The 17,134-nt window shown below is 62.1% G+C and overlaps 1 protein-coding gene across 8 annotated transcripts in view; it reads left to right on the top strand.

Moving 5' to 3' along the window:
• FGFR1 (fibroblast growth factor receptor 1) overlaps positions 1 to 14,488 on the top strand; it is a 29,852-nt gene extending 15,364 nt beyond the window's left edge. Inside the window, exons 3-18 of one of the 8 annotated variants that reach the window (XM_037371697.1) lie at positions 1,328 to 1,579; positions 2,330 to 2,413; positions 2,757 to 2,932; positions 4,753 to 4,876; positions 5,648 to 5,838; positions 6,488 to 6,638; positions 8,966 to 9,168; positions 9,710 to 9,855; positions 10,020 to 10,141; positions 10,271 to 10,381; positions 10,526 to 10,716; positions 10,864 to 10,986; positions 11,138 to 11,208; positions 11,726 to 11,863; positions 12,408 to 12,513; positions 12,629 to 14,488. In XM_037371697.1, coding sequence (XP_037227594.1) covers positions 1,328 to 1,579; positions 2,330 to 2,413; positions 2,757 to 2,932; positions 4,753 to 4,876; positions 5,648 to 5,838; positions 6,488 to 6,638; positions 8,966 to 9,168; positions 9,710 to 9,855; positions 10,020 to 10,141; positions 10,271 to 10,381; positions 10,526 to 10,716; positions 10,864 to 10,986; positions 11,138 to 11,208; positions 11,726 to 11,863; positions 12,408 to 12,513; positions 12,629 to 12,805 — 2,366 coding nt within the window. In that variant the 3' untranslated portion in view covers positions 12,806 to 14,488. Of the gene's footprint in view, positions 1 to 1,315; positions 1,580 to 2,329; positions 2,414 to 2,756; positions 2,933 to 4,752; positions 4,877 to 5,647; positions 5,839 to 6,487; positions 6,639 to 7,331; positions 7,477 to 8,965; positions 9,169 to 9,709; positions 9,856 to 10,019; positions 10,142 to 10,270; positions 10,382 to 10,525; positions 10,717 to 10,863; positions 10,987 to 11,137; positions 11,209 to 11,725; positions 11,864 to 12,407; positions 12,514 to 12,628 lie in introns of all 8 variants that reach the window. The other 7 variants (XM_037371696.1, XM_037371693.1, XM_037371695.1 and 4 more) reach the window with 7 other exon arrangements.
• The last annotated feature ends 2,646 nt before the right edge of the window (positions 14,489 to 17,134 follow it).

The following is a 17,134-nucleotide window of genomic DNA, read 5'->3' as shown; positions in this document are numbered from 1 at the left end:
TGGACCCCTCTGATACAGAGCAGTTGCACTGTGGAGAGCCTTGGCTGTGCCACCATGGCACCATCGGCTCTTGCCCTCAGCCTGCCTGAGGCTGGCCTGCCACCAGCCCGGAGGTGCAGTGGGAATGCGGTGCTTCCTTCCAGGATGCTGCCAAGCGGCTCTAGCCCCCGAGAGAGATGCTTGCAGTGGTGCCACGTGCTCCTCCATGCAGGCTCAGGACCTACAGCCGCACACACCAGCCCATGGGCCTTGTTCCTAGGATGATGCTCACGCTGCATCCACCCTGCACCATCGCAGGGAGCCTCAGCACCTTGTGGAGCTGCAACAGCCTGAACCCTTCCTCGGGCCACGAAACTGGAAGAGATGGTTTGAAACCCAGTTGTCTGCACCAAGCCCAGGACCAGGAGAGCCACTTGCACACCACCACGGAGGGTGGAGAGCAGCACTAGAGGACAGAGCTGTATCTGCATGACCAGGGCCAGGAGAGACAAGATCACATAGCAGCGGGATGGAGAGAAAGGATCTTTGTGCTGCTCTCACAAATGTCGCATCGGGGAGCAGCTGCAGTCCTCCCTGCCCGGGGTTGCTGCGAACGGCAGTGCTGCAGCCGGCACCTGTTTCACCAGAGCTCCCCTGGGCTGACCTTTCCCAGCGATGCTGCTCTCGCAGACCCTCGCTCCCCTGCCTGCTGTCCTGCCGCAGCCCCCTCGTCCTCCTGCCCTTCCTGTCCCTGCCCCGAAACGCTCTAACCAGGGTGAGGGTCCTGGTGGCATGGGGACCCTGGCCTGCTTTGCTGGCTGCCTGCTCATGGTGTTGGGGATCCTGAGACCCCTGTGCAGTGTCAGAGCCGAGCAGGGCTTTGGGATGCTCCTGGGAGAGGCTGGGTCCTGCCCAAGCAGTCGCTGCTGGCTCAGGTTGCCCCCTTTCTCCTCTGTTTCAAAGCCCCTGCCATGGCTTGCTCCCTCTGGGCCAAGCAGTGCTTCCTAAGAGACCGAGGGGGGTGAGAATGCGTTTGAACAGCCCCGCCACTGAGCAGGTCCTGCTGTGGCAATGAAGCACTTGGCGCTGCTTGGGGTGCTCTGCCTCTGCCTCCCCTGCGCTCTGCAGCCGCTGGCTCCCCTGCCCTGGGCTCACTGGGGCAGCCGGTCCTCGCTGCCGCAGCAGGAGCATCCCAGCACGCATGTTGCCTCATTAACACAGAGCCGTGGCAGCAGCAGCATGGTCTCCTTTGGTTTCTATTTCTTTTCTTTCTCTTTTTTTTTTTTTCTTTTTTTTTTTTTTTTTTCCTTCTTCTTCTCTCTCCTAACTCCTCCAGTTCTGCCCAAAGCAAAAATCGAAGTGGAGTCCTACTCGGCCCACCCCGGTGACCTCCTCCAGCTGCGCTGCCGGCTGAGGGATGACGTCCAGAGCATCAACTGGGTGCGCGACGGCGTCCAGCTGGCCGAGAACAACCGAACGCGCATTACCGGGGAGGAGGTAGAGGTCAGGGACGCGGTGCCTGAGGACTCAGGGCTCTATGCCTGCATGACCAACAGCCCCTCGGGAAGTGAGACCACCTACTTCTCCGTGAACGTCTCAGGTTCGTAGCGGCCCTGGGCGTGCAGGGAAGGGGCAGCCCCGGGGCCAGGCTGTGGAGCGAGGAGCAGGCTGCCTCTGCACACCTCTGCATGCTTGCCGGCACGTGCACCGGCTACGTGTGGATCTGCCCGGCTGTGCAGTGAGTTCGGGTGGACCTGGGATCTGGGGGTGCCTGGAGGGGTTACCAGCACGGTGCAGTGACCTCCCACCTGCCCGCGGTGCAGGAAGAAGCAGCCAGAGGTTGTCACCCGTTTGCATGGGGCTGGGGGGGGCTGCCTGCAGGAGTGGGCACACGCTGGGCTGAGCTGAGGTCCATGTTGGCATTGATGGAGTGTGAGGCTGGAGAAGAGCAAACGCTCGAGATCGGGAGGTGTTCACTGAGGGTTGGGGCGTTTCTGTGCCCGCAGTGTCTTGGCTGCTGCCCCAGAGGGGTTGGTGGCACCAGGCACTGGGCGAGAGTCATGCTTGGACACACGACATGGAGCTCTGAAATCACCTCTGTGGGCAGAATGGTCCACAACGTCTACAGGCTGTGAGCACCGGGACAGCAGCACTGTCAGCCCTGGCTGTGCTTGCGGGCATGCACAGCATTCACCCGGAATCCCCATGCCTCCCCACCGTGCATCAGCGCTGCGCTGCCCTGCGGGGCACGGACCCGTGCCACCGACCCACGGTGTTCCAGTTGCTGACTGGCCCCGCTTGGGAAGGGTCTGCGCACGGATGTTCAGCCGGCCCGTCTCTTCTCTTGCAGACGCGCTCCCCTCTGCGGAGGATGATGATGATGAAGATGATTCCTCTTCGGAGGAGAAGGAGGCGGATAACACCAAGCCAAACCGTACGTGCAAGACAGGTTTGCCCCTGGTGCTGCCCTGGCCTTTGGCAGGGGTGAAGGGAGGCTGGGCACACTTGCAAGCCTTGCCCAGGGATGGAGAAGGGCAGACGAGGGCGGGCAGGGGCTCCTGCTCCAGCCCGGGGCACCTCGCAAAGAAAGGGCCCCGCAGGGTGGCTGCGAGTCGCCTCCCCTCCCTGCCAGAGCCAGGCTCAGCTGCTGGCACCTCTCCAGCTTAGCCCTGCTCTGGGCATCCTCGGGGTTAAACCAGGAGCAAAACACTGGAGCTCCCTGTGGCTGAAGCCCTGGTGGGTTTCGGCAGTGCTGAGCCCCCGGCTCTGCTCCCCAGAGGCTATCGCTCCCTACTGGACCTATCCCGAGAAGATGGAGAAGAAGCTCCACGCTGTTCCTGCCGCCAAAACGGTGAAATTCAAGTGTCCGTCGAGTGGGACGCCCAACCCCACGCTGCGCTGGCTGAAGAATGGCAAGGAGTTCAAACCTGACCACCGCATCGGGGGGTACAAGGTACAGGAGCCAGGGGGGGCAGGGCGGCACGGGGCTGCACACTGCGGGGGGCTCAGGCTGGCGGGTGCAGCCTCTGTCACCTCAAGGGGCTGGGGCTGGGGGACTCTGGGGGCGGCGCAGGAAGGGGGAGGACTGGGAAGGGGCTCTGCAGCTTAAGAGGCACCAAGCCCCCTGTCCGCACAGCCCCCAGCAAGGGCAGATGGGCCTCTCTGACATTCCTGTTGCAAAATAGCCCTACGGCAGTGACCTGCTTCTGGGTCATGTTTGCACCAGCAAAACCTCTGGGGGAGGGGGCGGCGGACAGAGCCAGCCTGCCCTTGCCGGCTTCCCCTAATCCCCCCTCTGAGGGGAGTGGGTCTTGGCGTCCTTGGCAGGCGCGGGGGCTCTCGGGGGTGCCTGGCAGCCCCGGGGTGGAAGAGCCCCTCCACTGCCCATCAGTGGTCAGCAGGAGCTGTGCCAGCAGCCTGGGGACGCGGGCTGGGTCTGGGGGTGCCCTGGCCCCTGTATGGGGCCACGTTGGCTCCCTGAGCTGGCAGGTGGCTGCAGCGCTGCGGGGGGCTCAGCTTTCCCCTTCCCACCACTCCGATCCTGCAGTGGGGTTGCTGCTGCTGCTGCTGCAGAAGAGCCCCAGCGGTGGGACCAGCGTGCCAGGACCCCCCGAGTTATCCCTTCCCCAAAGCAGAGGGTGAACCACACTGCTCCAGCACCCTGGGCTGCTGTCCCCAGCCCCGGGACCCCCCAGGTGACCCTACAAGGGAGCACCGTCCCCTTTTTTCATCTCTCAGTTTTCTGGAGTGGGGCTGCAGCCTGCTCGGGGCTTGCACCCCTCGGTGGGTGTCTCCCTGGGCAGGACCCCTGAGCTTTGGGTGCTCACTCGTCGCTGAGTCAGGCGCCACGCTGTGCAAATGGGACTGGCCATGGCCCTGCGTGCCGCAGGCTCCAGCCAGGTGCCACGAGCAGCAGGAATGTGGCCACGTCACGGCTCTTGGCTCCATGTAGCACGTCCCAGGGAGGGATGCGGGCTCGCGGGTAGTGGGGAGAAGGGCTGCTGGCAGCACTGTGGCCTCCTGGACGGTAACAGCAGGGTGCCCTGGATAGCTACTGGGGCTGAAATGCAGGACTGTGGAAATAACCAGTTTCCAGCTGGGAGGGAGGAATGCAGCCGCCCTCCCTCTTAGGGAGGTCTTGCCAGGAGGAGCTACAGCCAGATCCAGCAGGGGCAGGGGCTGGGGGTAGGGGAGCCGTCCCCATGGCTGGGAGGGAGCTGGGGAGCTCTCACAGCCCAGCTGAGCCACTGAGACCCATCCCAGAGGAGACGTGCCCGGTCAGCAGCACCCATGGAGGTGTCCTGGGTGGACAGCGTGAAACACCCAGGCTGCACCCTGACCAGCATGGTGCCCTCACCGAGGGGCTGGCCGTGGGGAGCAGCACGGATCCGAGCCCCGGAGCTGGCCGGGGGAAGCGACTCTTCCTGGGCTGTCACGGCGGGGGAACAATGCCGGTCTGTTCCCTCCGCACGCTGGGGCCGCTGGAGAGGGGTGTCCCTGTGCGCTGGGCAAGGCCATCGCGCTCGGCTCACAACATCTGCTTCTCAGTGCAGTTGGCTCCGTGGTGAGGCTGTCCTGGGACAGCTGGGAGCAATTACGGTCCCTCTGTAGGAAAGGGGAAAGGTGACCTCAAAGGGAGATTTATGTCCTGTCTGTACGGCGGGGGCCGGGGGGCTGAGCCAGCACTGATGTGAACGGGAACGGGGGCTCCTGTGCTCCAGCCTGCCAGCACTCTGCACGTAACCGGCTCTGTCGTCATCCCTGTTCCCTCAGGTCCGCTACGCGACCTGGAGCATCATCATGGACTCGGTGGTGCCATCCGATAAAGGCAACTACACGTGCATCGTGGAGAACAAGTACGGGAGCATCAACCACACCTACCAGCTGGATGTCGTGGGTGAGGAGCACAGGGCTGGGGGGGGCTTGCCCTGGGTCCCCATCCACCCCAACCTTCCCGAGCAGAAATGGGTGCTGCACCCCGCAAGGCTGGGAGTGGGGAGCCGCCTGCCCCGTGCGCATCCCCGTGGCACAGCGCGCCCTCGACCAGGCCAGGCGGAAGGTTCACCTCGGCCCGTTCTGAGGATTTTTTAATTGTGGTGGAAATAATTTCATAGACCAGACAGAAACTTTTTCTAATCGCCTTATTAGCCATAATTCCCAGCTGGGAAGGCTGGTCTGAGCAGTTCCACATGTGGAGCTGCTCTAAATGCCAGTAAATGAACCATTAAAAATGTGATTTAATTTGATTACACTGAGCAAACTGAAGGGAACAGTCAGCGAGGTGAACAAAGGGGTTTGTTAATGCTGACTCACCACAGTGGCAGCCGCTTTGTTAATGGCCGGGGCCCTCGTTAGGTTTGTTTGACCTCTGACCCCCCCCAAATAGGTACTGAAGTCCCTGTCCCCACACTGGGATGTCACCTGTCCCCATCTGCAGCCCCTCCTGGCTGCTCTCACCCTGCTGGGGGGGGGGGGGACCCTGGGGAAGGGGACGCCACAGCTCTGCAAGGTGCATCAGTGCCGCCCCCCCCAAGCCGGGGTTCCTCATGCGTAGGGGTGGGGGGGTGCAGGGTGCACCCCCTGCATAAGGCAGGTGCTTCCCTGTGGGTGGGTGGCTGAGCCCCTTGAGCCCCATCGTAAGGTGCCCTGTGGTCCCCACGTCCTGCAGAGCGGTCCCCACACCGGCCCATCCTGCAGGCAGGGCTGCCTGCCAACAAGACGGTGGCCCTGGGCAGCAACGTGGAGTTTGTCTGCAAGGTCTACAGTGACCCCCAGCCCCACATCCAGTGGCTGAAGCACATTGAGGTGAACGGCAGCAAGATCGGCCCCGACAACCTGCCCTACGTGCAGATCCTGAAGGTAAAGCCGCACGCCGGGCTGCCCCAGCCCGCATCCCTGTGGAACCGTGGGGCAGGAGCGGGGCAGTGGCAGCCGTGTGGGATGGTGGCCGTGCTCCTTGGTGGGCTAGAGGAGCTACCTAGGGCTGGGGGCCACTGGCTGGTGGCCGTGAGGCAGCTGGACTGCCACAGCTATCACCAGCCTGCCCAGCTCCACACCGGGGAGCTCCACAAGAGCACGGGGTGGCTGCCTGGCTCCTCGGCCGCACGCAGGCAGCGCAGACCCTTTTGAGCCCAAAAGGCACATGCGGTGGGGCAGGGTGGGCTAGCCCAGGGAGCAAGCATGGAGCTGGGCGCGGGGGGCTGAGCCCCTGGTCTGTCCCAGCATGCCAGCGGTCCTGCTCACGGCAAGCAAACCAGTTGCTGTGCAAAACCCCAGGCGTGCAGCCATCCCCAGCCGTGCCCCTGGCTGGGTTGCAGCGGGGAGCAGGATCACAGCCCCGTGATGGTCTGTCCCTGCCTCCTGCAACCCCCGGGCGCAGCCCCTTCCCTCCTGCCCAGCAGCGGGTACCGGGGGGAGCAGCCCTTGGGCTAGCAGAGCTGGTGCTGGTGCTCCGGGCGCTGCCGTTGCTGACCCATCAATGTGACTCCATGTTGTTGGTCTGTTCCAGCACTCGGGGATTAATAGCTCTGATGCGGAGGTGCTGACCCTGTATAATGTGACAGAGGCGGAGAGCGGGGAGTATGTTTGTAAGGTTTCCAATTATATTGGCGAGGCCAACCAGTCTGCGTGGCTCACTGTCACCAGACCTCTGGCGAAAGGTAATCGGAAGAACACCCGGCGGGGTGTTTCCTTGGACCGTCAGTCCCCGACGGTGGAAAACAAAACTCTGGGCTCTCTTGTTTCTGCTGTGTTTCTGGTGCGACAAGCCATGGAAAAATACTCAGTGGGGCCGGCTAGGTTCTGTGCTGTGTGTGTGTGTGTTTGTGTCTCTGTGTTCCTCCTGTGTGCCTCTCACCCCATCACGCAGGCGCCGGGACTGCCCCGGTGCCTGCGGGGTCCGGCACCACCAAACCCAGGTCCCGGCGGGTGCTGCCGTGGGCCAGCCCACACCTTCGCACCCAGCCCGGGCACCCCTCCTGCATGTGGCTGGGGATGACACAGTGCTGCACCCCCCGGCTGTGCTGCCCTCCTGTCTCCATCCTCGTGCTTCCCCGTGTCGTACAAGTCAGCCGGCCGGCTCTGCCTGAGGTTCATTTCTCCATGTAGCCCATTGCCAGCATGTTCAGATGGGCAGGACACTCAGTCTGGTGAAGGGTTTTTAACCAGCATCTCTTTAGGTCCACCTGGATGAGTGGTCATCCTGAGGGTCTCTCTAGCAGGTCTGCAGTGGTCTCTGTCTGCTCCCTGGGGGTCTGGCAAATGAGACTGGGCTCTCCCTCCTCTCTGGCCTCCTTCCCAGAAGATCTCATGTCGTTTGCTTCTCCGTTTTTTGCTTCCATTTTTCCTTCTAGACGGCTGGCGTTAACACAACAGACAAAGAAATGGAAGTCCTTCACTTAAGGAATGTCTCATTTGAGGATGCTGGGGAGTATACATGTTTGGCGGGTAATTCTATTGGGATCTCCCATCACTCTGCATGGTTGACAGTTCTCGAAGGTATATACTCCTCTTCCTTTCCCTTTCCTCCCTCCTTTCCAATGTATGCATTGCAGTCCGGGAGAGAGCGCTCCCCGGCCCCTGCCCACCCAGTGCCAGTTGGCGTGCAGCGGGATTGCTGCGGGGCTGCTCCCCGCAGCCGGAGCGGGACGGGGCATGTGTCCCCCCGCTGTGTGCCCCCCTCCACCCCCCGACTGGGGTCTGCTGCCCGCTCTCTCCCTGGCCCAGGCAATGCATACGCAGGGGAACTTAACCAGGGGCTGCCCCGCTAGTCCTGCGCCCCAGGGCAAGGCCAGCGCCCGGTGCAGCGTGGCACGGGGTGCCCAGGCAGCAGCAGGGTTTGGGGTGCTGCCTGCTGCTGGGCAGCTGGCTTTGCCCTGCGGCACAGGACCGTGCCAGGGCTGTGTGTCGCTTCTGCTGTGCTGCTGGGGACGGCTGCCCCTGTCCCCATTGATGCTGCTCCTCAGGCATCAATGCTGCACGGACCAAAGCCTGATAACAGCAACCGGGAAAGTTTTTGGGGTGCTGCATGGTTGTTGTTTTCCAGCCAAAAACTTTCCCTGTTATCAGCCACTGCTTTGTCAGCCGGGTGTGCTCGGAGGTGGGACAGAAATCTTCAACTCTTACACCTCTCTCTGAGGCTCTGCTCTTGGGAGGGGGTCAGGCTGGGGGTGCTGCTGGGGGGTGCAACAGCAGCTCCCACCCTGCCAGATTCACTGCGGTTTGCAGCTGCCCTGGACCATGCCATGTGGCTGCAGCTGCTCCGAGCTTTTCACGGCGCTGACACCTCCTCTGCCGCCAGCAGCCACTTAAGCGGGGTCTGCCCCATGGCACAGGACCCTCCTCCCTGCCAGCCTGGGGGTCCCGCGGCAGATCACTGCCACCAGAGGTGCTTCTGGCTGCTCTGCCCCGAGCTCTGCCCGGTCCTTATCAGTAATTCCTGGACTGCCACATCCCCAGGCACTGCTGGATGCCCCCTTCATCCCACCATGCTCAGGGTAACCCCCAGACCCCAAAAGACTTGCCGCTCCAAGTGTGGGCAGGGCATGGCAGCTGGGAAGGGCTCCCATCCCCGGGGGTGCCCGCGGTGCCTTGTCCCTGCAGGGCGATGCAGGAGAGCAGCCCCGACAGGAGAGCCCTGCTGCCTTGGCCAAGGGACGCAGGTGCTGTCGTCACACACACACACAGCCCGACCCCATCACACCTTTCTCAGTTGGCCCCTTCCCAGCCCAGGGCCCCATCCTGCCCAGGCACCTGCCTGTGGATGCTGCAAGGGCATTGCACGGCCGTGGGGGTGAGGAGCCTGGGGGTGCACAAACGCCTTCCCCGCCAGGGTGGGTGGGCAGTCCCCCGATCCCCACCACACACTGCTCTGAAGCCTCAGCAACGCAGAGCGTGTCCCCACCGGGCATGGGGAGGAGCCGAGGGGGCTCCCCTCAGCACCGCTCCGCTCCTGGTGGGTACTGACACCCTATTCACACCAACCCAGCCATTGAAGACACCCCAGCCATGATGACATCCCCCCTCTACCTGGAAATCATCATTTACTGCATTGGAGCCTTCCTCATCTCCTGCATGGTGGTGATCATCATCGTCTACAAGATGAAGAACACCACCAAGAAGACAGACTTCAACAGCCAGCTGGCCGTGCACAAGCTGGCCAAGAGCATCCCCCTGCGCAGACAGGTAACAGAAAGTAGAGAGGGGGTTTGTTTGCACCTACTGCCCCTCCTGCCCTTCCCGGGGGGGAAGGTTTTAGGTGAGGATGGGTTGGGGGGAGGCCCGGGACCACCTTGCCCTGCTGCACGTGCCACCCTCTCCAGCCTTGTCCCCATCCATGGACTGCACTACACACCAGCAGCACAGTGAGCTGGGGGGGCTGCACAGCCCCTCGTCGTCCCCTGCTCGGCAGGGGTGATGAGGAAGACCAGAAGGATTTACAGCAATTTAATACTTGAGCAGAAGCGTGTTTTACACACTGAGGCGACAGGAGGACTCCCAGGCTGTATATTTTGTGGTATCAGCGTGCCAGAAACTAATTACAGATTACTTAGCCCAGGTCTGACGTGGAAGCAGCGCTGACGGAGCCCTGTGTGCAGGCAGAGGGGGCTGCGGGCAGGGGGCTGCGGGCAGGGTCGAGGTGTGATGGCTCCCGGTCAGCATGTCCCTCCTGGTGGGGCAGCCAGCTGCAGCCTGGGCGCTGCATGAAGGTAACCCACGGTCCCCGCTGCAGGTGTCGGCCGACTCCAGCTCCTCCATGAACTCGGGCGTGATGCTGGTCCGGCCCTCGCGGCTCTCCTCCAGCGGCACCCCCATGCTGGCCGGCGTCTCCGAATACGAGCTCCCTGAGGACCCGCGCTGGGAGCTGCCCCGGGACAGGTGAGGTCCTGTCCCCACGGCGTGCGCCCTGCCCCAGGGACAAGCTGCCAGAGCATCCCTGGTGGGAGTTGGGTGGGGATGGTGGCACCGCCGATGCTGTTTGCTAATGGTGCTGAGCAACCTGCAGCTACCGACCCCCACCTCAGGGTCTCTCCTCCCGCCAGGCTGATCCTGGGCAAGCCCCTGGGAGAAGGGTGCTTTGGGCAGGTGGTGCTGGCAGAAGCCATTGGCCTCGACAAGGACAAGCCAAACCGCGTGACCAAGGTGGCAGTGAAGATGCTCAAATGTAAGCGGTGACGAGAACAGGGGGTCCTGGCACGATGCCGCAGCCCTGTCTGGGGCTGGGTGTGTGTGATGCCAGGGGGTGGGGGTCCAGCCTGGCCCCCCCTGACCGCTGCCTTCTCTGCTGGTTTAGCCGACGCCACGGAGAAGGACTTGTCCGACCTCATCTCTGAGATGGAGATGATGAAGATGATCGGCAAGCACAAGAACATCATCAACCTGCTGGGAGCCTGCACGCAGGACGGTGAGGGCGTGTGCACAGGGAGGGGGCATCCCCTCTGCCACCCCTCCAGCTGCCACCCCTGTGCCGGGAGGGGGCTGACCCTGCACCTGTGGGGTTGGGAGCCCCCGCTCCAGGGTCCGGCTGCTCATCCCGCCGTCCCTGCAGGACCCCTCTATGTGATCGTGGAATACGCAAGCAAGGGCAACTTGCGAGAATACCTGCAAGCCCGGCGGCCCCCCGGCATGGAGTACTGCTACAACCCCACCCGTGTCCCCGAGGAGCAGCTCTCCTTCAAGGACCTGGTCTCCTGCGCCTACCAGGTGGCCCGGGGCATGGAGTACCTGGCCTCCAAGAAGGTGAGGAGCTCCCGGAGAGCCATGGTGGGATGGGGAGCCCAGCAGCTGGGCTCGGGGGGGGGGTGCACCCTTCCTTCCCAGCCTGTTTCATCGTGAGGAGCCATCCAGGGGCTTTGGGGACCGCCTGACGGCCCCGTGCTCCGTCAGTGCATCCACAGGGACCTGGCGGCCAGGAATGTCCTGGTGACTGAGGATAATGTGATGAAGATCGCTGACTTCGGTCTGGCCCGCGACATCCACCACATAGATTACTACAAGAAGACAACGAATGTGAGTGATGGGCGAGGGCAGCGGCGCTCTCAGTGCCGGAGGATGCCCCAGTCCATGTTGGCAATGCCATGGACATGCAGGGCTGCCCACCCCTGGAATCCTCCTTGCTCCTGGCGGCACAGAGCTGATGTGGGGCTTTCTTGTGTCGCAGGGTCGCTTGCCAGTGAAGTGGATGGCCCCAGAGGCTCTGTTCGACCGAATATACACCCATCAGAGCGACGTGTGAGTAGCAGCCGTGGGATGCGTGATCCCTGCCAGGCTTCGCCAGCGGTGGCCTGGGTCAGGGGGAGATGGGGAGCCAGAACTGCTGGTGCAGGAGGAAACCCTCACTTTCTGCTGGGTGCTCCGCTGTGAGCCCTTCTTGGCCACCCCACCCAGCACCACTGTTGCTGCCGGCGTCACTGCCTGCATCTCACAGCATCTCGCCAAGGTCATGTCCGCCCTGCCGCAGCTCGCGCAGCACTGCCCACCGCTGAGCACGATGCGCACTGTGGCAAAGTGCACCAGATGTGATCCATCTTAATTTAATGAAGATATAATTAGTGTCAGCAGACAAAATATTTTGAATCCAAATTACATTTGGTGCTGGGACTCATTTGTCTTGCAGAGTGAATCAAAGTTGTTAGTGCTTGCCCCTCCCAGCAAACAAACTTCTAACTGTCCCCAGAGCTTTGAAGTGGGGGTGTCAGCTCCACCGAGCTGGGCTCCCCAGCGTCTGCCATGTGTTTTCCCCGGGCAGGTGGTCCTTCGGCGTGCTGCTGTGGGAGATCTTCACACTGGGCGGCTCACCCTACCCCGGCGTGCCGGTCGAGGAGCTCTTCAAGCTGCTGAAGGAAGGGCACAGGATGGACAAACCCAGCAACTGCACCAACGAGCTGTGAGTGTGGGGCTGGGCAGGGGAAGGGGGGGATGCTGGCACCCTAGTGCACCCCGCCTGGCTGGGGACTGGTCCCGCTTCCCCTCCCTGCACCCTCCCGGAGCCAGGGCTGCAGCAGCAGCGCAGGTCGGGGGGCTCTGGGTGCGAGCACCCAGCCCAGGGCACAGGCAGGAATGCGGCAGGGGGACGGGCAGATGGCCAGAGTTACATCCCTGGCAGTTCCCAGCCCGCAAAACCAACAGCTGAACCTGTTTGCAATAATCAGCATCTCCCTTGGTTACTTTTCAGCAGGAGTGAAGCCCAGGGTGACCCCAGCGCAGGGGCTAGCTCAGCTCCCCAGGCAGCCCCACACCTTTCCCAGCACCCACGGGTGGGGGGTTTCCTTCCTTCCACACGGGATTAGCCCTAAATCCCTGGAATAGCATCTTTGCTGGCCGTGGGTCCCAGGCCGAGTGCCGGTGGCTGTTCCTGGGTGCTGCTCTGCTCCTGTGGGTGGGGGGTCCCCAGCCGCTCCCTCGGGGCTCAGCCCTCACCTCCGTCCCAGGTACATGATGATGCGGGACTGCTGGCACGCCATTCCCTCCCAGAGACCCACCTTCAAGCAGCTGGTGGAAGACCTGGATAGGATCGTGGCCATGACCTCCAACCAGGTAGGAGAGCCAACACCCACAAGCCCCTACCTGCACCCACCCTTCCTGGGATGGGTGCTCCCTGGGGGATGCCCAGTTCCCTCCTGAGCCCATCCTTGGGGTTCATCCCTCCCAGGAGTACCTGGACCTCTCGATGCCGCTGGATCAGTATTCTCCCGGCTTCCCAGACACCCGCAGCTCCACCTGCTCCTCGGGGGAGGACTCTGTGTTTTCTCACGACCCTCTTCCAGACGAGCCGTGCCTTCCCAAGTTCCCCCCTCAGCACACCAACGGCGGACTGAAGCGACACTGAGGGTGGCACTGCCAGCAGGGACTGCCATGCCATGCCACGCCATGGCCATGCCCGCGGGCTGCCGGCGGATGCTGCCTGCGCAGCCCAGTGGTGCTGAGCTATTGCAGAAAGGGTTCAGAGACACAGCCGTAGCATCTCACGTAACCAAAACCTCCCAACTCTCATGCCAGCTTCTCCTGCCACCTTAGTTGTGAGCTCTCTGCAGCCCGAAGGTTTTGTTCTGGTGGTTGGTTTTTTCTGGTGTTTCCTTTTCGTTTTAAAACCTCTTTTCCGTGAAGTCTGCTTGAATATTCCCGCCTGGTTAAGCCGAAATTCTCTCCTGTGGGCAGCGCCTGGCCAGGGAGCCAGCCACCCATCCTGGGACGGCACACCCTGGCAGGGCACGGAGAGCCGGGCTTGTCTGCGACTTGGAGAACTCACTAAGCCGAGAGCAGCACCGGGTTTCTGCGGCCGCATGAGCTGGGGAGTGTCAGTGTCTGGAAGCCTCGTCGGCGCGGGGGTCCTGCCAATGTGGGGGTCCTGCCGGTGCGGGGGTCCTGCCAATGTGGGGGTCCTGCCGGTGCGAGGGTCCTGCCAGCGTGGGGGTCCTGCCACTGTGGGGGTCCTGCCGCCGCCGTGCTTGCTGCCCACCATGCTCTGGGGCTGGTACCCCAGCTCCAGTGCCAGCACCAACGGGCTTTGCTGACCAAACCCACGGTACCTTGGAAGAGGGAGACACAGCGTATACATTGCTCAGCACTGATAACAGAGGCAGCCAAATACAACAGTGCTAAAAACAAAAGTCCTGTGTACATAACTAAAAATATGTATAAATATGAATATATATTTACATGTCTTTTTAAAAGGGTTGTTACCAGAGATATACCAGTTTGGTAGTAAGGTACTAGTGGCTGGTAGATATCAGTTGCTATAAAAAAAAAAAAAGTTCATATATTTTGCTACTTTTGCTGTTTTTATTTTTTTAAATTATGTTCTAAACCTATTTCAGTTTAGGTCCCTCAATAAGAATTGCTGCTGCTGCTTCAGTTTTATATGGGGTTGTATTAAACAATAATAATATTGTGTCGATGCCTTTTGGGAATACGTTGTCATTACGTGCCTGGCCTTTCCCTGGCCCCTGCGCCCCCGCGCCCCCTCCCAGGGCTCTGGCAGGGCTGGGGCTGGCCCGTGCCTGCCAGGCACCTGCGGCACCATATTGGTGCGTGGGGTGCCAGGGTGCCCTGTGTTTCAGGCAGTGCCAGAGAGGGGTCGGGATGGTGGCTGGGGAGGGGGCTGCAGCCCCTGCCCCTGCAGTTGGCTCCCCTCTGGAGGGAGTGGGGGGGGGGGGGGGCTGGGGCCCCAGCTGGGGGATGCGCTCCCTGCGCAGTCCCCATTGCCTGGGCGATGCCTGCCAGTGCCTTACCGGCACCCGGAGCATCCTGAGCCGGGGCACCGTGTCACCAGGCTCTGCCCACCCGTGCCCGCTGGGCTCTGTCCCAGAGGCGGTCACAGTGCCGGGGCAGCCCCTCGCCAGGGAAGGGGCCTCGTGCCCCCTCCCTCCCCATCACTGGCGTTGAGACTCCAGAGCCAGGATGCTATTACTTGAAAAGTTTATTTTGCCTTTGTATGGAGAAATATTATTTGTTGTAAACTCTTCTGTAATGAATCTGGAATTCTTGTAATTATTAAAGACTTTAACCGAGACTTTGCCAACCATGGCCCCATCCCTGGGCGGGGGTGGGTGGGGTGGTGGGAGATGCTCTGGGCTGGCAGGTGGTGGGGAAGGGGCTGCAAGGGGTCTGTGAGCTAAAGCTCATCCAAGCAACCAGGTTGGGAGAGTGGAGTTCAGAGGGCAGCGAGGAACGGTGGTTGGGTTTGTGGCACCTTTTTCATGGCTCCAACGTTCTCCGTAAAAATGTTCTCCCATTCAACTACTAAACACCATTCGCCTCCTTTTTGCTACTGAAGCGACTCGTGTGTGGCTGTGACAATGCCAGAAAGTGTCATCTGGCAGGTCCCTTCCTGGGGACAACCCACCTGCTTGCCGAGGGACAGGGTCCTGCAGCCCAGGGCCCTGCAGAAGGTGCCACTGTCCCTGCAGGCTCGGAGTGACACAGCCCCACAGGGCTGGGGTGATGGGGGTCCGGCCGGGCAGCCCTGCCCCCCTGGTGTAACTGCTGCGGCTCTGGTCAACCTCTCCACTTTTCCTGTATTTTTTCCTGCTCCCAGGGTCCTGGAGCCAGTGCCAGTGCCAGCCCCAGCCTGTTTGCATTTGAACTTCACCAGCTGCCTCCAGAAAACGCTGGCCCTGGGAAAGGTGTTTCATCACCTGAGAAGCCTGGAGTGGTTAAAGATGCTGCTGAGGACCCTCAATCGGGGCATCGTGGGGGCATCATGCACTCCACAGCCCCTCAAGCTGCTCAGGCATGCGGGTTCTGGGCAGGGGGGCAGGTGGTGGCTCACCCCGCGGGGGGGACAAGCTGCCACCCCTTTACTGAGCACTTAAATGGTTAAGGTGAAACGGCTGCGGCATCCTCACTGGCCCTTTTAAAAGCATCTGCTTGTTGCTATTTCCCTGTGTAAATTAAATCGATCAGCTGTGCTCTGCCTCCCTTCCCCCCCCCCCCCCATCTAAATTAAGTAAAGCTTTTAATCAAGTGATTTATGTTGAATTCACAGTCCTAGATTAAACTCGCAGTCCAGGCAGCCAGGAGTGGGGCCGGGGTCTCCATAAATCACCGCTCTCCCTGGGACCGACTTGGCAAGGCAGCGGGGAAAGATGGAGCTCGTGTTTACATCATCCGAAACTGCTGCTATCACAATCTTCTGCTCATTTCCTGGGGTTACCAGGAGGGCAATTAAATATGATAATAAGCAGAGCGACTCCAGCAGCACTGCTAATGCATGCTGCGAGGCTGGGGAAGGGATGGGCACGCACAGCTGGGTGCTCTTCTCGCATCCCTCGGGGACCCAGTGCCCTGGGCATGGACGGTCCCTCCTGCAGAGCCACGGGCAACTCCAGGAGGCTGAGGCACCCCAAAGCTGGTTCCAGGACCCCACAGGGAGCAGGACCCTGAGCCACCAGCCCCAAGGGTGGCAGCAAGCCTGGGACGAGGCTGCAGGAGATCATCCTGCAACCCCTGTGCAGGACACACTGAGAAGCCCCACTCAGGGCTGCATGGGGACCCGTGGGAGCAGCGCCACCCCCATCGCCCAGCGCGCTGGGTCTCTGCCTGGGGGGTGCCTGCAGCTTCTCCAGCCCTGCCTGATGCTGGACCCTCCTCACTGCGATTGAACTTAGGGTGTGGGTGGGACGGGGTCCCCCGGGAAATGACCCCAAAACAACGGGGGATCTGGAGTTGCTGCCTGCGGGAGCCCCCTGAGTGGGTGGCAGGGGGCATTGGGCACTGGCGGCCACCGAGCACTCAGCCGACAACAGCGTGTTTGGCTCTCACAGCATCCTTTGTCTCTTCCACTCCTCGCCTTCCTCTTTCTCTCCTTTTAAAGCCCTCCGGTTGTGCAGGACCGAGACAATCTCTTGGCCCCAGCCCAGGACCTGGCTGCTCTGCTCGGCGCTGAGCTGGGCTTTGTCCCGCTGCCAGCCATGGCAGGAAACCTTTGCAATTCCACCTTGATGCGGGATCCCGTGGCCCGGCTCCCAGAGCACAGCTCAGCGGCTGCATGGGGAGCGACCCCCCCATCCCAGCCGCCCCTCCGCCCTGCGCGTCCCACCCAGCTGCAGGGTCAGTGGGACCCGGGGTCCGGCTCCAGCTCGCCCCGGCCACCCACAGCTGAGCTAAGACAGAACCAGATGTGCACAGCTGTGGTGGAGGCAACCTGCAAGGGGGGCACGTGGCTCGCCCCTGGACCCCGCTGCCTCGGAGCTGCAGCAGCCCTGTGGCACCCTGCCCCGTGCGGGGTGGGCAATGGACTGGCCAGGCGAGCGCGGTGCAGAAGAGTGCCAGCAGCCCCAGCCCCCCACACTCCCATGCAGACCCCCACGGTCCCACGCAGCCCCCCTTGCGGTGCAGCCTGTGCCGAGCAGAGTGGGAGGGAGGTTCCAGCTGTAAATTGCTTTCTTGCAAGGAAATATCCCTGTCCCCGCCGAGAGGTGGGGGACTGCCGAGCGGAGACCGCAGGAAGCTCAGCAGGAGTGGGGCCACGGCTGCAGCCCCCAGCATCCATCATCTGCCCCGAGCTGGGGGCCACGCTTCCCAAAACCCGGGGGATGCCCAGGAGCGCCGCCCCTTCAACCCCCTCTCGCAGCCCCATCCGTGGGGTGGATGCTGGGCATGGGGGGTGTCTCTGGGGGGGGCCGCTCGCATAGGGGTCTGTGCCCCTGCCCAGGCA

Source organism: Falco rusticolus, chromosome 20 (assembly GCF_015220075.1).
Source record: "Falco rusticolus isolate bFalRus1 chromosome 20, bFalRus1.pri, whole genome shotgun sequence".
Lineage (NCBI taxonomy): Eukaryota > Metazoa > Chordata > Aves > Falconiformes > Falconidae > Falco > Falco rusticolus.
This window is presented reverse-complemented; position numbering and strand designations above follow the sequence as displayed.